General features: G+C 47.7%; 1 protein-coding gene across 1 annotated transcript in view; it reads left to right on the top strand.

Annotated features, from left to right (window-relative positions):
- The window catches only part of LGR6 (leucine rich repeat containing G protein-coupled receptor 6), a 148,180-nt gene that overhangs the window by 91,725 nt on the left and 30,945 nt on the right, over window positions 1–25,510 (top strand). The window contains exons 5-6 of the mRNA XM_074163212.1: window positions 8,234–8,449; window positions 17,364–17,435. Of these exons, the coding sequence (XP_074019313.1) occupies window positions 8,234–8,449; window positions 17,364–17,435 (288 nt within the window). The remainder of the gene's footprint in view (window positions 1–8,233; window positions 8,450–17,363; window positions 17,436–25,510) is intronic.

The following is a 25,510-nucleotide window of genomic DNA, read 5'->3' as shown; positions in this document are numbered from 1 at the left end:
TCAGGCCCAGGTGAGATGGAGAGCTGTCATGCTCTCCAGGACAACATCTGTGCAGCTGTGGATCATACGTGCTTAGTTAGAAGTGATGCACATGACCATCAAGGTTCAAGGTTCTTGGCAAAGGCCAATGTTTCTCCCCAGTGTGGTCTATGAGCTACATGGGTGAGAGTTATTTGATTTCTAAAACAAAGCTGGCTGCACTGGAAGGTCGTGGGGGATCCTATGGGTGCTCACTCAGCACAGGGAGGCACTCAGACACACCAGGATACAGTTCAGCACCTCAGCAGGAGGAGGCTCTCACCCAAGTATCTATCAAAACAAAATAACCACCAGTCTAGCAGTGATTGCCTGAGTAAAACACCAGATTGGACACCTGGAGCCCTATCTCCATGTCAGCTCATGAGCAGAGAGTGGATGGAGTCAGGCAGACATGAACCCAGCTGTGACATCCCTGCAGTTTCACACTACCAGACGGGGACCTTGTGATGCATCTGGTCTGGCCCTGGTCCCCATGCATTCAAGGTATGAAGTGGCACTTATGTCCCAGTACATGCTTGGCCTACAGGATCTCTCAAGGTGCCATGGCCTGTTCAGAGCCTCTCTCCCCACAGAGCAGTGTGTCCTGTCCCTTTTGTCCCCAAGAGCTGTTCTCCCTTCTCTTTTCCATCTAGCTTGTGTGCTTAACAAACACCATGTTTCCCAGCAAATATGCAGGACCCACGCTGCTTGGTGGGCCTTTGATCCACTCTGCTTAGCCTCTGGCTGCTTTCTGTACATTCTCCATTTCTCTGTGCCTGGCACCATGGGCAAGGGGAGCAATGCCGGGTGGCCAAGGAGAGGGCTAGTCGGGGAGTCGGTGCAGCGGTGGAGTGCAGCTGCCCAATTGTCAGCAGTTTCTATAGCTGCACAGAGATTTTGGCAATCCTTCTTGCACGGTTCTGACCTGAGGGGTTTTGGAGGTGTCTGCAACTGGGTATAACAAAGCCCTCTTGTTTTCAGCAAAGGCACTTTGTGTGGAGTCTAGGTATTGCTCTGATTTCATTTCCTGAGCATCCCTTGAGGAGGGCTTCCCAGAGGTACATGTCTCATTAAGTCAGGAGTGAAGATTCATTGCAGTCCAAACAGAGCCCCGCAAACTTTTCCACTAGGTCCTGCTCCACAGCCACAGACTGGGAACACATTTGAGTCTTCATTCACTACCTGGAATGGTTTTCACAAGAGTCTTTAGTCTGGAAATGGAGCTAGGGAACTTTGACAAGTCTCGTTTGAGGGCTGTGAGCTCTTCTGTGGCAGGGGCAGAGAACCCAGGTGCTGGAGCAGGCCTAGAAGGCAATGTTTTACCTATTCATTAATGTGTCATTCATAGAGTCGTAGAATAGTTTGGGTCAGAAGGAACCTTTGAAGTTCATCTATTCCAAACCCATGCAATGAGCAGGGACATCTTCAACTAGATCAGGTTGCTCAGAGCCCCATCCAACCTGACCTTCAATGTTTCCAGGGATGGGGCATCTGCCACCTCTCTGGGAAACCTGTGCCAGTCTCTCACCACCCTCATCATAAAAAATTTCTTCCTTATATCTAGTCTAAATCTACCCTCTTTTAGTTTAAAACCATTACTCTTTGTCCTATCACTACAGGCCCTGCTAAAAGTCTGTCCCCATCCTTCTTATATTCCCTCATTAAGTACTGAAAGGCTGCGGTAAGGTCTCCCCAGAGCCTTCTCTTCCACAGGCTGAACAACCCCAACTCTCTCAGCCTGTCCTCACAGCAGAGGTGTTCCAGCCCCCTCATCATTTTTGTGGCCTCCTCTAGACCTGCTCCAACAGGTCCATTCTCCCACTGCGGTACGTATCTGCAGTACATTATGACCACAAGGACACAATAGGCAGAGTGGAAATTGAACCATTTCCCACTTTCGAGGTTAGCACTGCAGTCCTCAGCGGCCTTCCTCCTATCCCATTTGGTATTAGTTGATGTAAGAAGCCCTTGCTCCTCACCTGGGCTATTTGGGCAGGCTCAGGAACCCAGAACCTCCTGCCCCTGTGTGTCCAAGTGCCACTGGGTGCTCCGGTGCTGTGCCTGGCAGAAAGAGCAGCACACATGGGCAGTGTGACAGAGGGGGAGCCAGGCTGGCATGTAGTACCTTCAGGCGGGATGTTTTGCACAGCTCCGGAGCCGTCCTCCCTCGCGGTGCCCTCAGTTCCTTGCACGGCGAGTTCCCCGGGAGCTCACAAGCCAGGTACTGACTCAGTGCATCTGGGAGTCTTGCCTGAGAAAGGAGCTAAGATGTTGGCCCCAGTCATTAGTAAGTTATCAGAGAAGTTTAGCTGCAGTGACATCATCTCCTTCTTATGTTACTACAAGGAACTGAGAACCTATTATGGGATAGGAGGTAACTCAATCGAGCCTTTCAAGATAAACTCAGACAGGAAGAGAGACATGATTGCCTGAAGGCATCAATTAGACGTTTCTGGTGAGATCAGCTCTGTGTAGCCGACACACACGCACACTGGGGCCAGGGAAGACAGCAAGCACCTCACTTCCCCAAGGATGGGATGGTCGCAGGGAGGGGTGGGCAACCAGATTTTCCTCCCATTGCTGCTGGGTCAGTCAGTCGTCATTCCTTTGAGGGTCACAGCTTGCTCTCCAGATCATTCTTTCTTTATGCGCTATGTTCTTCTGCTGGCAGATAATTGAGATGCAGTGGAGGTCCCTGGTTTGAAGAGAGAACAGCCCAGCCCAGTACCACCCAATGCTGCCTGTGATCTTTGGTGGCAAGTTTTCTCCAACTTTATCAAGGGCAGTAGTAGCCCAATAAATGCCAAAAAATGCTGGGAGGATGGATTGGAGTTTGAGGTCCCAGTGTCCTGTTGTGACTGGGCTGTGGGGAGTGGAGGAACATCATGGAATCCATACTGCCGACCAGTTACTTACTGCATGTAATTTGTCTAAGACATCCAGTCAGCCAGCTATTATTGGCTCTACCAAGTGCAAGGGAGGAACAACAGCAGCAAAAGTCAGGATGTTTCCTGACAGCACGGCATTGTGCATTTATTGGTTTCCAGGCTGCAGCTTCCCCTGTAAAAACTCCACAGCCAGAAGGACCTGGAAAAATATGGGTAAAGTTGCTTCTGCTGGTCATAGCCTGAGATTTGCACCAGATCTGTTAGGGAACAAAGAGACTGTTTCTGGTTATCCACTGCTGCACGCTTTTGCCAGTCATGTTACAGACAGCAGGATGCATGTGCTCACAGATGTCTAGGAAATGCATTTGTACATCTTCTGAAATGCTCTAGAAGCAGTTCTTGGAACAAGAAAGTTCTTAGAAACTGATGGGTCTGTGGCACAGGAAACCAAAGATCTCAGATTATAGGTTGATATGTCAGAATTAGTATAAAACTTATGACATGCTTGCTGCACTGGGAACTGCACATAGCCCCACCACCACCTGGACCTCCTGAATGGCTGCACTGATTGCATTGGCTTCTCTTCTGCACACTGGGAAGCAGGAATCTCCCACTGTTGAACTTTTCTCATTAGAAAAGGACTTCCTACCTGCTTTGTTCCTTCTAGGAATGTTTTTTATCCTAGAACCACCTCCAGACTGATACCTGCAAGAAGGCAGGCAATTCTTCCTGAAACCTTTATCAAATCCAGGCAATGCTCAAAGCAATGAAGTGGACCTTCAAAGGCACACTGAGCTCCTAAGCCTGCAGCCACACAAAACCTACCTGACACTGTCTTGGCCAAGGACAGACTTCCCTTTCCCACCCCACACAAGTTCCTTTGCCCAGAGCCACCACTGGCTACAGCAGCAGCAGAGGCACCAGCTGGTGGGGCTCAGACATACTTGCATTTGATGCTGACTTGCTCCTCTTACCACGGCTCAGCACAGACATGAACATCTGCTCAGGGAACCAAGATGACATAGGCATTGCCTCAGAACAAAAACCAAGGGACTTTTGATGCTCTTTCCAGGCAGGTTCCCTCTCTCTTCATCCCTGTAGTCCCTAAAACAGAAAATGGAGTAAAATCTAGGGTAATTCCAGGCACTTTTAGGACTTCTTAGTGTCATGTTGAAGTTATATAAATTCCCCATAACCATCAGCAGTAGATGCAGATCTAAAGCCAGAAGCTGAGACCTTCAAGCAACTGGTGATTTTCATATGCTGTTGTTCTTCAATGCCCCCCTTAAAAACAGCTCCTTTTGCCTGCAACAGACAGGACAATGCTTTGCAGTGCCTTGCTTGAACCAGTGAAGTCACTTGGAAATCTTGTCCATGCAGACATCTGGAGACCACTGTGTGACTCACCTGCTCTCCAGACCTATAGCACTGCTTGACAGCAGGTGTGAAATGAAGTCCAACTTCTAAGCCATCCAGCAGCTCTGTGAAAGAGGCATCTTCATCTATAAGCAACAAATGGGTTAATGCTTGCAAGGAAACCAACTGAGTGATTTGGTGAAATACAGATTAAAACATCTCCGTGGAAGGTGAGGAGCCAGCCCCAGCCTGCGCTGTCCCATTTACCCACTAATCAGCCCAATTATCTTAGGTATAAATCATAACACAAAACACTTACGGAGCCAGAGTCACACACGGAAGAAAGAAGAGAACTGTTAGGGTGGTTTTTGTTTAGTATAATTGATATAATTACTAACAACTCTGTGCCAAGAACTTCAGCTTTTCTCCTTCCAGAAGAGAGTGGAGAGCTGTCTGAAAGCCATAGCAATTAGCAATCCCCACATGCACAGCTTTTATTAGAAAGAATGCACCTCTATTCCAGAAAGAGCCAGCAACTCCCTGAGGAGCAATTAAACAACCCTGAGACTTTTTGGTACCAGGAACGCAGCCATCACTTAGTCCATGTTCCCTGTTCCCTTGTTGATGGTGCAAAGACACACAAGGAATCCTGCCTGTCATGCTGTGTGTGAAATGCCTTCACATGGACATTTCCTTGTTCCTAATTTTAATTTCACTAGCTCCAGATAGGTGCATATTGCTGTGCCATGGTCCAAGCAGGCTGATGTTTCTGAGGTTGCTCTGGTTCATTGCACCCAGCAGAAAGTTTCCCTTTCACTCCACTGAGTAATCTGGCTGGGGTCTGATTTTCACACTCTGGAGCAGATTAAGGCAGCAGTTACGTGGCTGGAGCTCACCAACATTCCCCGAGCAAACTGCTCTCCAGACAGGGCCTCATGGACATTGGCCGCACTCATCACAACATACCACGTTGCCACCAGGCAGTCCCTGCAGAGGTGAGGAGACAGAAGACAGAAGACTTGGGGTTCAGTTTAGTCTTGCAGAGGTGACCTCTCATTGACGGCAGGGTGTGGAGACATGGGGCAGAGTCCGGCTTGGAGCAGCAGCATGTCCAAAGCTAGTAGCCATCCAGGAACATTAACAAACTCCTTAGATGAATCTCAATTATTGCCCCTGTACTAACCATAGAGATTCACAAAGACAGGGAGGTGTCCAAGTACCTCAAAAAAGTCCACCAAGGACCCATGCTACCTCAACTGGCACTTCTCCCATACCTATGGACCATGGATGTAAAAAAGTGCCTTTCCTGACCACATGCTAAATAGCCATGGAGCAAATCCATCAGCATTAATGGTTTCCCCAACACCTGGGGCACTGTGACACTGAAGCCAAAACACTCTTGTGGCTTCACCCAGGAGTTCATAACCAAAGTGGTACATAAAGCTAAACAGCCATGGAGTCCACCTCGCTCCCTTGCCACAAACCGTCCCTGTCTTGGACAGCTCAGCCTGGTGTACCAGCCCTTGGCTCTGTTTTAGCATCTCCATTTCTGAAAGCTTAATTTGGTTTTGAAAAATGATAACTGTTCTCAGCGGATATTTTCATTGTCTGTTCTTTAATTAATTAAACTTGAAACAGAGCACTCAAAACAATTTTCAGTAAACATATAGGGATCTGGATGAAAGAATGTCTCTGAGAAGAGTAAGCAGTACTTTTTTTTTATTTAAAAAAAACAGATTATGATGCCAAAACCTAACACAATTCTTATGCTGAAGAAGGAATGGAAAAATTAAGCAAAGTTTAACATTTCCCACACAAGTTTTAATTTTGGTAAAAAAGTTCTTGTTTGTCCCAAAACATTTTGATGAAAATTTTCAAATAGTGTCTTTAATCTTACCCTGGGCTGCTGCAGGGTTTGCTTTTCTGCTTTTTATTTTTTGGATTTCTCCCCTCGTGAAGGAGGATGATGCTGCGCTCTGATTTGTTTGTAGTCTTGGTAACAGGAGGTAAATTGAGGCAGAATTTGCAACACGCCCACCCTCTACAAGAGGAAAATATACACTGTCTTGTGTCAGCCCTCTGAGCAAAGATGCAAATCCCGCGGCAACTGAGCAGAGCTTTGGGTGCAAGGTGCTTTTGTCATCCACAGAGGAATCAATAGAGCTGGCTGAAAAACTCAGCTGAGCAGCCTTGCGCCAGAAAATGCCACTTCGCAGCAATGAAAGTGTACATTGATGTGGCAAAATGGGAGTAATGAATAGATATTTAATCCACTTTGGGATACCATTTCAATTTGAGGTGATGTATCAAGTCATGTGCACTGCATTTAAAGGACAGTTGTCCAAGGGAGATCTCAGGAAGGTTTGACTGCACTTCTCAACCACTTACAAATCTCCAGCTTTGTCCATCCAGGTCAGAACAGCCAGTGCAGAAAATTATTTTCTCTCTGGCATAGGAAAAGGTCTGTTTCCCAGGAACATCTGAGAATTTCACCCAGAAAATACCACCCCTGCCCCACCCTAGAGACCACAGCTGGCACCTGGGGTATTCCCTGCTCCGTGCATCTGATGGACCACCTGGTCCTGCAGACTAGAAGTTTATTACAGGGTGCTGGGAAGTGTTTTGTGAACTAGGGTTGTTGTCTGTGCTCTTTGGACAAGGATCTGATGCCAGGGGAGAACAGTGTCTGGGGATCTGCTCCAGTGTCCAACTTTCATCAAAAATATTACTTTATGTAGTCAAAAATACTAATTTCTGTACTACATTCCTTTATGGAGGATCGTTGATTTGAGGGCTGGACCGTGACAGCTCTGTTAACTTCTTTCTCTCATGTTTTGATAAAAGGAAAAGTGCTTTCTCTTTGCAATTTGAATTCGGAGATCTTTCTTTTAGATAGATTGGAAAAATAAAATAAGTTCTGTTGGCTGTGGATGGAAATCAGGATTTTTCTTCCTCCTTGGTATAATTGGTTCCTGGTATTTCATCCAAATTTGAAGTGTAGTCCTCTTATATTTTGATTTTAAAATCTACAGATAACACATTGTATCTTGCTCACTATTGTTGAATTACTAGACTTTAAGATAGATGATTCCCAAACCTATTTTTTTAATATTTTTTTTTCATAATAAGCTTAATATTTTTTTGGCTTCTCATTCTATTTTGAAACAAAAACAACTCTTAAAAATTAAAGTTTCTCACCGAATTAAACCTCAAATTCAACTGCCTTAAGGTTTCCATGATGATTAAAAAAAAAAAAAAAAAAAAAAGCAATTGGCAAATCACTGAGAAAGAAAGGCCTGAACATGTGTGATACAGAGAGCACAGGCTTAATTCCTGTGCCATGACATACAGTCTGATTCGTTTGCGGTGCTTTTGCAGGTAGCTCTGGCTGTTCAGGTCAAACACAGAACCCCAACCAGGGGTGCCACATATTTCACATTTCCAGATAAATCCTTTTCTTCTGGAATGGGGCTTTGGCCACATGGTTGTGCTGTCCTGCACATCCCGCAGTAGTGGGTCTGAGCGGGCGGTGGGGTACCCCAAATAGGGCTGTGTCTCCATAGATCGGTTCAGGCAGATCCATGGCAAGCCCAGTCCCAGGGGATGATGCTTTGATGCCCATTTTTAAGGGGAGGGGGTGCCTGCAAGCCACAGCTGGCCAGTGTCCATCCGATGGATCCGTGTGAAAGGACTTAGTTCAGTTTGTTTAAGAAGCTGCCATCAGTTGGCAGCGCTAAATGGCCATCAAGAATGGATCATGCTTGGCGGCGGTCAAACATCTCCAAGCGCAGGCAGGAGCCTTGCAGTGAGACCTCCTTATGCTAATCACTATTTACAGCCTAATCCAATCTCCCTGGCCATCAATCCATCCCGCCTCGGCATCAAAACTCCCTTTGCATAACACTGCGGGCACATAAAGCAATGCTAGATCCATCTCTCACTTTTCCCCACCCTGTTTCTTTCCCACTCAGACGCCTGGATGCCAACCTTATCTCTGTGGTGCCCGAGAAGAGCTTTGAGGGGCTGCTCTCCTTGCGTCACCTGTGGCTGGACGATAATGCCCTGACGGAGATCCCTGTCCAAGCTCTGAACCACCTGCCAGCGCTGCAAGCCATGACCCTGGCTCTCAACCAGATCTGGCACATTCCCGATTACGCCTTCCAGAACCTCAGCAGCCTCGTGGTGCTGTAAGCCTTCTCCGCTTGTTACTCCCTCACAGCCATGGCATCCTCCAGCTGGGACAAGGTGCTGACCATCACTGGCAAACGGGGTCCTCCTCCTATGGGAAGACCTGCCGGTCGCTCCCCAAGAGCGGCTTTTTGCTGCAAGGGCAGCAGATTTTGTTCACAAGAGTCAAAGATATTAGATATGAAGTGCTAAAATTGCCACTTTTGATTTTTTTCATGTTTTCTGTCCTTTTCTCTGAAGAGCCAAAAAGTTCCCCGATACCCTTCACAAAATGCTTTGAATTTAAAAAAAAAAAAAAATCAGCATCTGGAAACAAAAACCAGATATTTTTCCCCTGAAGATTCAAGTAACAAAAAGCTTCTCATTTCTATTTCCCCCTCCAATCCCTGTGTTAAAACTTCAGGAATTTCTACAACATGAAAAAAAACCAACAACAAAAAAAACCCACAAAAAAACCCAAAAAGCAAACAAACAAAAAACAAAACAAAACAAAAAAACCAAAAAGGTAACCCACCAAAAACCTGCAACAACTTGCAGTCAGGTCAATTTTATTTTTTCCTTGGAAAATATGCCGAGAAAACTTTTTGACCAAAATATGATTTCACACAAAAAGTCTGACCTCAACACCTTGTCCAAGCCTGTGCATGCTTCTTTGCATGACTCTCTTATATGTGAGGATCAACTCTCCTTCGTGGTGATTACAACCCCACGGTGCATGTTCTTCTCCAGTTTGCATTATAAACATTTTACCGCCAGTGTTCAGAGCAATGTGGAGAACAGTGCTGCTCTCAGAAGATACCTGATCCAGGAGGGAAACATTTCCTCCATGGGCAGCAAGACACACTAAAACCCTCTGCAGCCCATAATCAGAAAGCAATCTGGTGTCTTTGGCAGTTACATCAGGAGGTACAGCCTCTCTGTCAGCAGAGGCTTGCATATTACCAAGCTTTTAAAAGGAAGTTTACATGTGCAAATTAGCTAGTCATTGCTTTTTTGATGTTGATTAGCAAGTTCAGGTGTGATTGCCAATTACTTTAGAGCCCCTGTATCTACATGAAATGCTACCTTTTAGTCTGGTAATACATATTGATACCAGGGTTTTAAGTAACCCCAGCATGCGGTGTCTTAGTGAAAGCTTAGCAATTATTTTGTTTTGAAAATTTAAAGTGTTTACTGAAGCCATCTAGCATAGAAAGTGCTTGGACAAAGGACAGTCCACAGTTTTATTAAGCATCAACTTCAGCTGTTTAGACAAAGCATAAAGGCTTATTCAGGAGAAATGCTAAAAGCAACTTGAGAAATGTCAAATAAGTAGTTTTCACCCACAATAGTGCTCATTCTACAAGGCATCCCATAACCATCATAATGCAACCACTTCATTCAGCTTTAATAGCTAGCACGGAGGCTGCGCTGACATTTGGGATTTTATTTCAGTCTCAAAAGCATGCTGCTTTCATTCTGGCTTATCCCATACTTTGGGTGAGAAGCAACTCCTTAATTAAACAGGCAAGCTCAAGAAATAAAAGTCATTGACCATTAGGTCACAAGGGAGAGAATAATGTCCCACCACAGACATTTGGAAGGGAACACATGTGTGATCCTGCCAGGCGCTGTGGGACACGGTGCTAAATTCTTGTGGGATCACAACTGTTTGGCAGAACTGGCCCCATAAATCTCTCCCATGCTTCCATGCACACCCTTGTCAGCGCCCAGCCAGTGGAAAGTCACCCAGTGTTCTTCCTGCACCCCTGCCAGGGGTGTTTCCCCTGCTTCGGAGTCACCCACCAAACCAAGAAGCAAATACTCCCAAAAGCCAGCCAACCTAGGCAGAAAAGCTTGCGAGGAAATCTCCCTACCGGGGTGCAGATGATACGTACGTGCATTCCTCTGCAAGTGTCTGAATTTGCATGTAGATTGAGAAGAGCTGGCTGCTACCATAAACATCAGGAAACTTCTAGCCTGAGAGGCATTAAAACAAGCACCGGGGGGAGGAGAGCCAAGGGCAGATGTGGAGGAGCACAGGGGAGTCTCTCGTATCCAGCCTGATTAATACTCATGGACACGGCTGACCACAGCCGAGGGCATGACCTTCCCAGGTGCAGAGATGTGCTTTTTCTCCTCCACACACCTTGGGCCATTGGGAGAGATGTGGGTGATCATCCTGCACTGACACAAAGCACCAACATCAGAATATACAAGCCTCAATCTGGAACAAGTTAAGGGGTTCGGTCTCTGCTAATAAATTACACCTCTGTTGAGGAATTCCCTGATCTTATTCCCATTATTGCTGCTGCAGGTTTCTAACTAGGGCTGCAGGGTGTTCAGCAAGTAGATCCTCATGTAAATCACTCATCATTAAATCTATGAGTCTTGCTAATTGATGCCATCCTTTCCCCAGCTTTGATATCAAGGGCTTCATGTGGTGTGATGTTGGGACTGTGCTGCTGGTGGCAGAAGGTAGATGGCTTGTTTGATCAGGGTGGCTCATTTGATCAGGGTGGCTCATGCGAACAGGATACTGAAGATCTGGTTCCAGGTCTGACAGAATGTGTTTTAGCATCTACAAGTAGAAATAGTCCTGAATGTTTTTTAGCTAATGATTTCTATGAAGCAAATGTTTTTTTTTACAAAATGCATCTTCTTGAGCACAAAAGATTTTTCATTTAGAAGCAAGCATTTGAAACCCCCATGCTGCTGTGTTGACAGGCTGATAAAGAGCATGACAGCAGTTCTCGTTAGTGTCCCTCATCTCCTTTGTCAGCTGAATTCAGCAGGAAGTCAACTCCCAAACCAGAAATCACAGCACCTCTTTCAGCCCCAGCCCCCAGAGGGGTCCATTAATCCTGCAGTAAAATCTCACATGGACGAATTCGGGAACAGTAGCCAGGAATGCCCCCAACACCGCAGACAGGTCCTTGCTGACACCTCTCTGAAATGGGCTGCAGTCCCCTTCTTTCCTGGTGTCACCAAAGGAGCTGTGGGTGGTCTCAGCATAGATATTGGGGGTGGATGGGACATGGAGCCAGGCTGCCCTGTTCTACACAGGCCAGGCAGTACAGAGGTTTGCTCTGCAGCCCTGGAATGATAGACCTGGCTCGAGAAAGTCTTTGGGTAGTTTTACTTTCATCACATGGCAGGGAATCCCTCAAGGTAGAGAAAATGTGGTCAAAACCCAGATCCTTCTCTGTTTGGGTCCACAGGGAGTCCTAGCTCCTGGAAACTCAAACGTTCCTGCCATGCTGAACATCCCACTGCCAAACAGACCCAGCATTTGCTGCACCACGTGCAGTGAGCTTGGAGCCACTGAGTTAACTTGGCCCCATAATGCAAAAAAGATGCTCCACTCCTCTTATCTGGCCCTGGCCCCTGTCTGCCTATACACAGGTCTTTCAAAAACAAGAACTCTGGGAAAGCTGTTTTTATGCCACTACCAGTCAGTTTTTCTGAACACCCCCTAATTTTTGCACTCTGTCTCTACCTCATCTGTGCCATCTCTGTATTTATTAGTGTCTGTCATACCCTTCGCTCGCTGCAGCTTTTCTAGTCCCCATCCAGTCAGCTGGTTTGCAATCAGAAGTTTGTCTACATATGACACTTGTTCATTCCTCCATACCTTTGGGACCAGAACCGCACACTGTAACGAAGACAAAAATGAACAACAAATTTACAGGTCATTTTCTTTTCTTTTCTCTAGTCATTCCTATCATTTGATTTGCCTTTTAGACAGGTACTAAACATCAAGTAGATATTTTAAGAGCCTGCTACTGCATATGCTCAGAGAAGACTGGCTTTTCCCCTCTTTGCATCACTTTACTTACACTCATGCACTTGAACTTCAGCTGATGTTTTATTGTTGAACACAAGCCACTCAGTTGCAAGTGCTTCCCTCCTAGGTCACCCAGCAAGACCTTACAACTAACTGTGTGGAGAACTGAAGACAATAAATGAAGGAGATTTATAGGATTTATTTTCTTACAGTTTTTATCATGTAAGGACATGATGCAGTCCTCTTTCTAATAGCATGGATTTGTGACTAGAGGAGAAAATTAGTTTCCAAGATGTCTGGGTTCCCGTTCCCATTTTGGTCCTTGTTCTGGTGTTACTCTGGCCAAAACTTTCAAAAGGGACCACTGATTTTCAGTGTTCTCTCTGTCTGGGAGTAATTGGTAAACATCTCATCCCTGCTTTCCAGGGAAGCTGAGCACTAGTAGTTTTGGCTGACACCTGTGGGAAACAGAGCTCCCCAGCACGACAAACGCCAGTCTGGTAGATCAGTGTCAGGATGAGCCTGTGCATCACCACCTTCACCTGTATGAGGGAGTAAATAAGTCCCTCTCTGAGAAGTTCTTGGGAACCTTGGTGTTGGCAGGGGGTGCCAGGCATGTGCAATTCATTATTACTAAGAACAATATCGCCTGGAACATCTGGGTCCCATTCATGGGCCTTTCAATTTCGAAAAGTGCCTTTTCTCTCTGAGGACTGAGCACGCTGCCTTGGCAAATATGAATTTCCCACTCCAGCACTTGAGGAAGAAGCAAACAGCACTCATGCACCCCTGAGAATGTCACTTCTGATCTAGCTTTATTTTTCACCAGACAAGTCTCATGCTGGTCCTTCACTGCCAGAAATAATCCATGGGAATTTGCACCATTTATGATTTAGGTTTCTCTACTTATCCATGGCCAAGTTGAGGAAAAGGACAATTTTGCCACAATGGGACTGGAAATTCATCATGGCAGTGCCTGATCCAGCAGGAGAATTCATATCATGTCAGATTTGCACTTGGTTCAAATCATCTAATGCAAGTAACTGACAGAAAAGGTTTACATTTGTCCTTTTTGAGAAGAAAAAATGAAGTCATTAGAAATGAAAGCGATGGAGAATCCACCACTTCTCTTTGTAGTTTGTTCCAATGGTTAATCATCGTTAGTGTTAACAAAAAAAAAAAAAAATCAAGCTCATATTTCCCATTTGAATTTTCTTTGGCTTTGACTTCAGACATTTGTTCTTATTATTCTTTTCTCCACTAAATCACAGAACCATTTTAGTACCCATTTTCTAACCAGGAAAAATCCTATAGGTTACACTCCACTCACCCCCTTGATCTTATTTTTAATAAGCTAAACAGATTGAGTTCTGTAAGTCTCCATTCTAGTTTTTTCCAGCCCTTGGATCATTTTTATTGCTCTTCTTTGCACCCATTCCAAATTATCAACATCCAGTTAACAATGTGGGTACCAGAAATGCAGTTAGCCTTCCAGAGCTGGTTTCACCAGTGAACAATGTAATATAATTTCCCTTTCCTTACAGCTCACACTCTACTCTCTTGTTCATGCAGACAAGGATCTTCATTGAACCAGTATTTATCTAGCACATTAGCTCAACCTGATTTCCCTTGTGTGTAAGACAAATGAGAGAGGTGCCCTCTTTCCTTGGAGGTGGCATTTCCAGTGTTGGACCTCACAGTGCTAATGCCTGTGTTGGACTGTCTCTCAGTTCACTACAAGACTGTTCTCCAGGATCCCTTAATCCACTGGAAAAATATATGGAAAGGGGAGTGAAATGAAAATGAAATTAATTCTACTGGAGTGCTGCAGGGATGATTTGGAAAAATTATATTTCTGCCCAATTTGTGATAAGAAATTGTGGGCAGGGACAGAAAATCTTCCTAGTAGAAACTGTTGTGCATTTTTGTGGTGCACAGATGAATATTGTAGGGTTGGCTTTTTTTCTGGTGTGCTTCTAAAGTCTCATCGCCTGAGACACAAACTAAGATGAAGCATCTCTCCCTAGCTTGCCTGGGGGATTGTGGCCATTTGGTATTCCATAGTCACTGTCATTTGTGCTGCCTCTCAGCAAGACACAGCAGAGCTGGCCCCTCTCGTTGTACATGGTAGCACTCGTGCTGCTGCAGGAGCACACGGGACAGGCTGTCTGCCGCCCTGCCACAGGTCAGTCATGACAATTGCTTTTGCAAAGAGACCACTGTTTTCTAGTGGAGATGCTTAACTGAAAAACAGTCTGCATGCCAGTCCACAAAAAAGCAATGACTGTCCTGCTGCTTCCTGGGCAAAGCTAATATCTCATGGATGTTTTCCCAAAACCAGCCTCACTCCATGGTACTGACCTGCAAAGGTAGATACATAGATCTTAAAGCTTGTTGCTCTTACTGAGGACTGTGGTGGATCCTAGCTCCAATAGGAATAGGAAGGGCTTAAAGATTTCTCATGTTTTTGCATCACGAGAGCGTTGTTTATAGCCCAGAACCAAGCATCCCGAGCTGCTATCAAACCAGCTGCAATTTACAGGGTAGAATATAACGTAGTGTGGGCTGAGCTCAAATTGACAAACACTGGAGATGTTGCAATTCCACTTGTTAAAATTTGTTTACCAGGGGAGAAAAAAAAAAGGCAGGATGGAAGAAAGGAATGTCTTTTCAAGTGTTTACCTTACCAACTCTCTTGTTTCTATTATTGCCATGTGGTTTGGTAACAACTCTAGAGTTCAGCTTGGACAGCAAATTTTTTTATAACTCTCTTTTTCAGTTGCTCATAATTTTCTCACCAACAAAGAACTTCCTTCTGATGATTTTCATTACTCTGCCTCCAAAGAAAGCACTTTAGAGCCAAATATACCACAGCAGGTGACTGCTTTTCCATTCTGTCCCCTTGCCTGACTTGAATGATAGTAGTCAACTGCTCAGCATGTCCGAGCTTAGACAAGGTGTCCTGTTGTACCACCCTGACAAAGCTCCAGGGACCTCACATCTTCCCAAGCATCCAGCATTTCCTCTCTCCCCACGCTGTCCCCTCACAGCAGACGGAGCTATGGGACAAGGGGTTCCTGTGGTGCCTCTTCCTGCGATTACAGAGCGACTCCAGGTCCAAACCCTCGATTTGCCAAAGGCAATATCCAGATCTCAAAGGGACCCAAAATTGTTGGCACCATCTTGCACTGGAAGTGTCAAGTGAAGTAAGGGCAACAGGCTCTGAAATTGTCCCATAACATTTGATAGAGAAAATCATCTGGACTTGAACTTCTCTTCTTGTGACAAAGAGAAATTTCTCCTGTAAGGTTCTGATTTTAATCTCAGCTCCTTTTCTTTCCTAAAAGTCACAATCAAACCAAGTTTTCTTGCAGGCAACATCTTTTTCTTTTTTCTCATTTGCTCAAAGGAGCAAACATATTTTATCACACACCTTTCCCCTCCCTTCCCCTTTTTTGAAATGTTTGTATGTTCTCATCCCAACGACAAACATCCATCTTGGGCTGGATTCTGTTTTGCAAGCCCCTACCAAACTGCCCTAGAGCCTGCCTGTTCCTCCACTCCCAGCTCCCTCCTGTGTTACTCTAGAATATTTGGCAGTGGGAGCTGACTGTGCTCAGCCAAACAGCTCACACTTGAATCCAGGTGGAGTGAGAGATTTTTCAAGCTGAGACATATTTAGATCAAGCAGCAAATAACGAAAAAGTCATTGATCCACCTGCCAGCATGGAGTCTCCCCCAGGCTCTTGGAAGGAGGCAGTGCTGTTGGACAAAGGCTGGTGTGTCCCTGAGCGTGGGCAAGGCAGAAAAGGTCCCCAAAGGCAAGTGGAGTGGCAGCACATTAACCACATGGCACCCTGTGTTAAAGGAGAACCTGAACTGTAAAATGAACTGGTGGGGAAACCTATCCTGACAGAGAGCAAAGAGAATATCTTGCCCCAGAGGACCTTACCTCCTCAGTGGACGTTTTTCCGCACAGACCATCCCAGTGCAAGCATGGACATCAGTAATGTGCTTAAGCACAGGCTGGTAGAAGTGCAGACTGGGCAGCATTGGGTTGTCTTCTCCTGTTTTTCAGCACACTTTCCTCAGATTGTTAACAAGTTGTCTCTATATGGACTTCAAGGTGCCCTTGAGTGGGATTGCAGAGAGAGAATCACAATCAGCCACGTGGCTCCCATCAGCTGTAAAGGAAGCCAGATGGCAAAAACACCCAGAAGTGTGCACACACAAAGTCTCAGACAATCAGAGAGGAAGAATCCAGGAATTAAGGTCTTGCGTTTGCCAAAAAACTGAGACATGGGAGTAAGGGGACCATGGAAACAGAGAACCTGGCAGATAGGACCCCAGGAACTCATCACCTATGGAGCTTCCACAGCAAAAATATCCCAGGTGGCTTTATAGGGGCCCCCAGCACACAAGCCTCTAGCACCAACATTAAGGCTGGGAGCTCCAGAGCCCTTAAGCACTGGATGGTCATGGCATATAGCACCAGGATGAATGGGAACAGGGAAAAAAATGTTGCCCTAGTGTAGAGAATGTGCCCGTTGCATGACCTCTGCACTTCAGCCAGACACTCTGAAGCATTAAACTGAAGACTACTTTCATCACAATCAAACTGGAGCTAATCCAGGAACTGGCAGCATTTTCATTTTTTGCAAGTAAAGTTAATAAACTGTGACTAACAGGATGATTTTGAACTCAAAGCCTTCTTGCTTCTATTAAGACTCTGAGGAGTCCAAATATGACTGTGTCCTTAGATAGCACCTGGTGCCCATGAACAGCTGTTGAAGCTGCACGGCACTTTGTAGGGCTGGGCGCAATGTAAGGTGAGATCTAGGGTGTTTCTTGAAGTTTCTTGCTTAAGCATGTTTATCCAAAGTCACCCAGCAGCGGTGAAAGTGGAGGTTTCAGGGAAACTCCTACATCTGTCTGGATTTACTGTGAGAAATGAGAGCCCTGTAGCTGCTCTGCAAGCACTATTGCACCTTACATGTGTCTCATGGGGCAAGAGAGGGGACCTTATAACACCCCTCATCATCCCAGCCCAGGATTTGCTTATCTTGCAGGATGTCCCTGGGCCGTGGCTCAGACTGGCAGGAAAAGGTCAGCTTGCACTTCCACTGACCATCTCTGTTTGTCCACAGGCACCTGCACAACAACCGGATCCAAAGCTTGGGAGCCAATGGCTTTGATGGGCTGCACAGCTTGGAAACCCTGTGAGTCACCTGTTTTCTTCTCTGTCCTACAGAGTTTGTGTGTGTTAATTCCCTCCAGCGTGACCTGCAGAAAAGGGCTGGTGTCTCTGGGTCAGCCCCACTGCACATTCACTTGTCACCAGGTGCTGAGGGCAGCCCAGCAAGTAGATGCCCAGCACATGATGCTTCCTGGGGTGGTGGCAGACTGGACTTTCTCCCTGCATCTCTGTAAGCTGTTCTGGCTGTGCTGCTGCTGCAGAGGGGTCTACGCACATGGGAACAGTGGCTGGGAGGGGACTCTGAGGTCCTGGACACAAATCTAGTCCTGGTTGCCATCCAGAGAGCTTGCATGCATGCCCTACTCAGGGAGTGACCCCACCTCCTCACCGCATGCACATGATCCCAAAGCCTCCTCAACACCTGAGTCCACCAAAATGAGGGGCTGGTGTGAGTTCAAGGCTGGTAAAATCCTTGGGGATCTATGCAATATCTCTCTTCAAGAGGGTCTCATGTCACCTGGCATCACCCATAGCCAGCTGACTTCATATTGCACCTTGTTCTTGTCATGACTGGGTAGACAATCTGTCAGGAGACCACTGGAGAAGTAGGAATGAACTCTCCTCCAGGACACATCTTCATTAGACAGGTCACCCTGAACTCAGAGAGACTTAAATCTGACAGCCTTGCCTTGCACACACCTCACCTTTGATGGCAGTATGAATCGCTTGGGTCTCATGTGCTGGGCATTGGCCTAGGAGGAAACATAAACAAGCAAGGAAATAAATCAAGGCTCTGAAAGACCGGAAGAGGTGCCTGTTGCCTTAATTGTGCAGAAACATGGTCCCTCCATGCAGGCCTTGGGGTCAGAGTCAGGCCCTCGCTCCTTGCCAGGGAGAGCTAGGGAGTCTGGGTCATGGCAAAAAGAGGTGACGCTTCCCAGCATTCAAGTGCCATTCAAGGAGGCAGAACCCCTCTGTGCCAAGCACGGTGCCAGCAGCAGTGATCGGGCAAGAGTGGAAGTGTCAGGCAAGCCCTCGGTCCCTAGACACACTCCTCGGGGCAGGACCATGACAGGCATTGTCTTGTACTTTCAGACTGGCACATCCCGGGGCCACCCAGATGGGCTCCGTTGGGAGAGGCAGAACCATGCCAGGGATGACAGGAGGCTGGATGGTCTCCTCTGGCAATCCACGGATCTCCCCCGCCACTGTCCCAGCTTGGCTTTTCCCCAGCTGTTTGTGGTGGGAACAGACAACTACGTGAGAGCAGTTGTGGCATCCAGGCAGTACAAAGGCAGGCAGGTTGCAGGAGGGAGTGGGGGACTTGCTGATGGAAGAAAAGGCTGTTTGGGCTATAGCCCAGGCAGATCACGCAGCAACAGCACAGCCTACATCAGGGCAACCTTATTCTGCAGCCAAGGTGGTCAGAGCCACCCTGCTGCCCATCCCAAACAGGATGGGGTTGCAGAGAAGCAGCTGGCCCCATATTTATTGTGGGAAAGCCTAAAGAGCTTCCATTCCCTGGGAGACAATTCGGTTTCCACAGACACTTGTGCTGAAAGCTTGTTTTCCCTCTCTTCCCCTCTGCTCCTGCTCTAGAAATATCTTTGCCTTTTGTTGCTCACCTGAGATGGTGCACAGTGTTCAAGGGGAGCTCAGAGTCTCCCTCTCTTGCTCTCAATCCCCACAGGGACAGGACTGCATGCACTGTGGGGACGGGGCTCTCTGCAGGACTGCAGCAGTGGAAGTCCTGTCCCTGCTGACCAGGCAGCCCTGGGAGTATGCGACCTTCAGGGTCTGTGCCCTTGGAGCAGGTCTGCTCCTGACCACTGCCTGTGTCCAGGCTCTGATGGCCCAGACTTGTGCATGTGAGTATCCCACAGCCTCATCCTCCTCCACTCTGATCACACTGAAGGATTGGTCTCAAGAGAGAGTGAGATGCCTTTTGCTCCTCTTGGACTGAGCATCTAACTCTGACCTCCAGGCCAGCAAGTATTTCAAGTCACTGATCTTTGAGGAACACGTTGTTTCTCAAGTGGAGCCATCCCCCTCGTGTTAATCTCCAGCACCCATTTACCCTGCTGACCAAAGCTGGCCAAACTTTGGGGCAAAAAACAGCCAAGCATTTGGCTGCAACATCTCAGCCAAGCTGTTAGACCTGCATCTACCTACCACCTCTCAGCTCCTGTGTGTATGGAGACTATTACAGTCTCCACATATACCCTTTAACTCAAATTATGATTACATTCTGTTGACAGCATTTAGCACATTTTCTTGGCTTGTGAAGACCAAACTGTGCTCTCAGTTACCTCGTGGGCGTTACCTCCTGGAAGGCAGCAGGATGGTAAGAGTTGGTGAAGATAGAAACTTCTCCAGGGTTCCTAAAATGAGTATTTGTGGCCAGATGCTGATTATAAGCCAGGCACAATAGCTGAACTGTAAAAGTTGAGAGGAAAAAATTTGTTTCAGTGTTTTCAGAAAAGCCTAGGAAGTCTTAGGTGCAGAAACCTCTGTTTCCCCTAAGCTAAATACGTCTTCTCATATTCAGCTAGAAAGAGAAACTTCTTTTTATCAAATGCAGTCAGAACTTCAGGAGACACAGCACTCACTGCTCTGTGCAGGTCTCAGCAGTGTGCAAGCTGCCTATGCACAACCATACTAGACACCTATCCCAGGTCCTCTTATTTCTGCAAAAAACAGATTCGAGTGGAGCATCTCTGCTCTTGGAGATGGCTTGGCCCTGATATTTAAGGAGGGCAGAAAATCTAGAAAGACATAAAGCAAAGCCAGATGAATGACTTCATCTTTCCCCTGCATTGACCTGCAGCTACCATGCACAAGTCAGCTCTGCCAGGTACAGAGCAAGAGCAGCTCTGTGTTTTCCATGCTGATGAGGGGTAGGTAGATGGAGCTGAATGTGCAACACCCACCAGGTCTCAGCTGGTCAAACACCAGCATGTAGCTGGAGAAAGTAGCTCCAAAAAAATTTTCTCTGTCAGGAAAAGATCTGGCTGCCCACCAGCCCCCACCAGCCTCCTCTTCCTGGAAAGGAAACCTGGGCAGGCGGGCTGGAAGCGAGTCAGAGCCGCTCTGGCCAGATTCCCAATAGGGTTTCAAAATAGCCTTGAAGCATAGTGAGATTCCCTCACCAGTTCCCATAAGCCTGAGAGGTGATACAGAGCAACCCTGCAGGGCTGTGGGAAGAACCCCCAAATGTGTCTGAGCCATGAAACCAGGTATTAGATGGTCCAAGAGGGTGATAACTGGCATTTCTTAGTCCTCTCCAAAAAACATGGAGTAAATAAAAGTGTAAATGTCTTTACGTGACATGTTCTTCCTGTAGCCCCTTTGGGTAATGGACTACATCCTTTAAATAGGGTGTAAGGTCAGGGGATGCAGAGAAGAGCCAGCGCTGCCTGGTGAGTGGAGCAGGACCAGCTAGGCACAGAGATTTGAATACCCAGGAAAGGACAACCATAACCCATAGGAGGTTATGCCTGGGGGGAAGACTTCTGGCCAAGGGGAGTGTGTGGACCACAGCACATGTCCTGGTGCAGTGGGGTGGGGGAATCCCAAGAGAGCTTCAGGTGAGGAGTGGGGAAGTGAAATGAAGGAGAAAAGAAAGGCCAAGGGGAAGCACCACCTTTTTCAAGAAGTAGGAGCAAGACGTGCCAAAAGCCGAGACTCCAGCCACACTGCTCTTCACATTGCTTTGCCTTGTAAAACCTGCTCTGTAGTGTCTTGCTCTTTAGGGCATTCAATGCATCCTGTAAAACATCAGGCAGTATAACCGTCTTCCTGCCATTTGGATAGAAGGATCTTAACTTTTACATTTCCTGATTATGTTGGACTTAATGTCTCAATCTTTAACAATGCAGGTAGAACGGGAGGGGGATTAGATTATACCAGTTCTGTAGCGTAAACCTGGTAAGTAGGGATGTTTATGGAAAAGTTAATGTGAAGAGAAATCGACTGCAGCAAGGAGCATTGCTGCAACGACACAGGTTGATTCTTGGAAACATCCAAATCCTGTACTAGGGGCTGGAGGTACGGGGAAGGCAGGGCTGGATTTTCAGAGGAGCAGCAAGTAAAAAATGGCATCCAAAGGCTTGCATGGTGCTAATACAGGAGCTAAGTAACCCACTGCCCTGTGAGGACAGTATTTCTCATGGGGGGATCCCTGTGACATGAATTTCCACAGTGACACTGATCTTGTGCCCAGGTTTCTCCTTACCACCTTCATCTGGAAAGCTGACCAGTGTCCTACGGTCCTTGAGCTTTGCAGCCAGCCTGAATGCAATCTGAAGGCTGATGAATCATTGCCTCATGCCTCGTACTGCTTGACTTTCACCTTATTAGATAGGTTGTGATAACGTTGAACTTAGCCCTCTCCTCCCCTGGAATATAAATGTTTCATGGACCAGACCTGGAGGGGAAGGTGAATGCATCAAGTACCACCAGACGAGCAAGCCTCAGGTCACTGCTCTCTGCAGGGTAAAGGGACAGAAGGGGTAGGTGACCTGAAACTATGCAATCAAATATGTATGTGTCTGTGTCTGTGTCACTTCACAGATAACATTTCACAGATACCCACGGGTAGGGCATCCACTCATGGAAGGTGAATTCCAGAGCTGGCCCCCAAGTCCTAGCACCAGCACACATCATTTAACATTTCCTCACTTGACTGCTGCCAGGGAGCTCTCAGTCTTGCCAGTGCCCCCACCCTGCAAAGCAGGGCAGACCCCAGACAGCAAGTGGAGAGGGCAGCTGAAGGTGTGGAGAGGTTCCTGCATGGATCTTCCCATGTCTTCCACCAAAACGGTAGTACTTCACTGAAAATGCTGCTGGCCTGGGAGCTCTGCTTTGAAGAAAAGGAGAGTGTGGTTTTTCTCCCATCAGGACTGTTTTGCCCAAGCAGGGAGGGGAGGTGTCGTGGCCCTGAGCGCCAGCTGCCGTACATACATGGCGAGGGAACCCATCGAGGCAAGTCCCTGGGGTCTCTGATACAGGGTAGGCAGGTCTGCACTCTTGCATGGCTATTGGGCACGGATGGGCTGGCAGCACCAAGCAGCACCCCGGCGATGGTATGGGCCACCACGTATCCCCCAATGCCTGCTCAGGTCTTGATTTTGAGCTGCTGAGGCAAAGGTAGCAAGGGAGAAATGCAAAAGTAAGAGCTGTGGCCCCCACAGCCATTCTGTCCATGGACATGGCTGAGTCCCCTACATACATGGAGCATGGGCTGAGCCTGAAAGAGGGGCCAGGGCTCCTCCTTGCCCTGGCACATGCAGGCAGACAAGACCCTGATGCTGGCAGAGTGAAAACACAGTGTCCCATCTCCCCACCCCACAGCAGGGCTGAGGGGGCTGTAGGGGCAGAGGCAGGGATGGGAAATGAAGGGCTGCTCCCCAGGACCAGCCCAAAATGCTGAAGGCATTTGGGCTGTGGCCAAAATAGCAATGATCTGCCCCAAAAGTACTGCTCCTCTGATTCTTCAGGCATCTGCAGCCTGTCTCTGACACAGACGTGATGGGGAAGGGGCTCAGAGAGGCCCCACAGCCCTCGCCCATCCCCTCCGCCTGGGATGACCCTGCCTCTTCCTACCTCTCTGGCTGCTCCCTCCCTATCCACGTCCCTGCCAGCTTCTCCGCTCGTCAGACAAAGGAGATAAATCACTTGGAAAGAGCAAAACTCCATTCATTTAAAAACCTTTTAATTTATTTTTAAAAAATAGCACTAATAAATTAAAAACGTCTCCCAGAAGGGCTGAATCCAAAACCCTCTGGCTCCAGGCGTTTTATCTGCCTAACCTTGCCTCACAGGAAATGCCCTTACCACATGCTTTCGCAGCGCGCTGCCCTATTATCTGGGTAATTAGTCAAGTCTGTAAATGCAGAGCAGAGCTGGAACCTACCGACTCCTCCAGAGAGCTGGATTTTCTATGGGAGAAAAAAAAAATTAATATAAAGTGCACCTCGGGCAATGAAGGCAGGAAGGAGGAAAAGGGAAGTATCTCCACCACAGCTTATACAAGGGTTGTTTAACTCTTTTATGGCCACACAGGCCTTGCTGTTCTCCTGGAAAACTGTCTGCCAATTTCTACCTTGCTCCTCACTTGGCATTTGGCTTCATCAGCATGTTTAATATGTCTGTGCAATTCCCCAAGTAGCTGATGGTTTTGACTCCTCCAAAGACGTCCTGTCTGCTGCCCTGAGCTGCTATGCTCCCTCCTCAGCACCCTGATGCTCCAACCATACTGTCTGTCAGCGTGGGTCCCTGGGCTGCTCATCAGAGGTGGCTTGGCTCCATGGTCCCTGCCAGAGGAGGGAGGGGACTTCAGCAGAGTCTTGGATACCCAGATTGAGGGGATGGAGCAAGGAAGGGGGCAGGTGGCTTTTTGGGGAGAGGAAGCACAGCTCAGGGCCATGGTTGTATGTATGGTCCAAGAACAGAGCTATGAAGCATACTGACTGCTCTATTCACTGTGTAAATGGAAAGTGACATTTCCAGACAGAGAAAGCCAGCTGTAAAACTGAATTGGCAAATGCACTAAGCACGGCCTGGGAGCATGGGGACCAGACACTTCCCTTCTGCGGCCCCTTCCTTGGACTGACTGGTACCAGTTTCCTGCATCTTCTCTCCCAAGATCAGAAGCCTGGACTGCCAGAAATGTGTCCTCGCTGATGCAGCTCAGGCTCTGAACCAGTCAGGTACTTTACAACTCAGTAAAATTCACCCTCAGTAAGTTTGCAGATGACACCAAACGAGGTGGGAGTGTTGATCCGCTTGAGGGTCGGCAGGCTCTACAGAGGGACCTGGACAGGTTGGCTCCATGGGCCAAGGCCAATGGGATGAGGTTTAATAAGGCCAAGTGCCGGGTCCTGCATTTCGGTCACAACAACCCCAGGCAGCGCTACAGGCTGGGGGCAGAGTGGCTGGAAAGCTGCCCCGCAGAAAAGGACCTGGGGGTGTTGGTGGACAGCCGGCTGAACATGAGCCAGCAGTGTGCCCAGGCGGCCAAGAAGGCCAACAGCATCCTGGCCTGTATCAGGAACAGTGTGGCCAGCAGGAGCAGGGCAGTGATGGTGGCTCTGTACTCGACACTGGTGAGGCCTCACCTCGAGTGCTGTGTTCAGTTCTGGGCCCCTCACTCCAAGAAGGACATTGAGCTGCTGGAGCGTGTCCAGAGGAGAGCCACCAAGCTGGTGAGGGGTCTGGAGAACAAGTCACACGAGGAGAGGCTGAGGGAACTGGGCATGTTTAGTTTGGAGAAGAGGAGGCTGAGGGGAGACCTCATTGCCCTCTACAACTACCTGAAAGGAGGGTGTAGAGAGGTGGGTGTTGGCCTCTTCTCCCAAGGGAATAATGGCAGGACCAGAGGAAATGGTCTGAAGTTGCGACAGGGGAGGTTTAGATTAGATATTAGGAAGAATTACTTTACTGAGAGGGTGGTCAGGCACTGGAACAGCCTGCCCAGGGAGGTGGTGGAGTCGCCATCCCTGGAGGTATTTAAGAAACGTGTAGACGTGGCACTTCAGGGCATGCTCTAGTGCCTGAGATTGTAGGGGGTTTTTTTGTATGTGTGTGCGGTTGGACCCGGTGATCTCAGAGGTCCTTTCCAACCATGACAATTCTGTGATTCTGTGATTCTGTGTTCTCTGAGCTTTGGCTGAACATGACTCTGTTGTAGACATGATATTTGGGAAAATTATGAAGCAAAACAACAGAGAGTGAAGCTAGCCCAGGTGAAAAGGTAGTTCTGGAGACACTGCATTTTTCCATGGGTAATGGCTCCACTGTAAGGCTCATCCCCTTCCCAGAACTCTGCCTACTCTCTTTCCCCACCAAATCCTCATGCTCCCCCTCTTGCACCCTGTCAGCTCCCCAGCCTGGCTCCCTGCTCGCTTGGAGCTGCTGATCTTGCAGTGACAGACCGCACCGAGTCTCCCCAAACCTCCAACCCCCAGGTCTCCAGACACACTTGCTGTGACCTGTCAGGGGTACCCAACTCCTCCTGCTCCTCAGGCTTCATTTTGCTGAAAGCCTTCCCCTCAGACACAGAGTCCTTTTCACAGAGAAGCTGACCGAGAGCCGGAG

The sequence above is a fragment of the Numenius arquata genome, chromosome 24 (genome assembly GCF_964106895.1).
Source record: "Numenius arquata chromosome 24, bNumArq3.hap1.1, whole genome shotgun sequence".
NCBI lineage: Eukaryota > Metazoa > Chordata > Aves > Charadriiformes > Scolopacidae > Numenius > Numenius arquata.
Note: the sequence above shows the minus strand (reverse complement) of the source record. Positions and strands in the feature narration are given on the sequence as shown.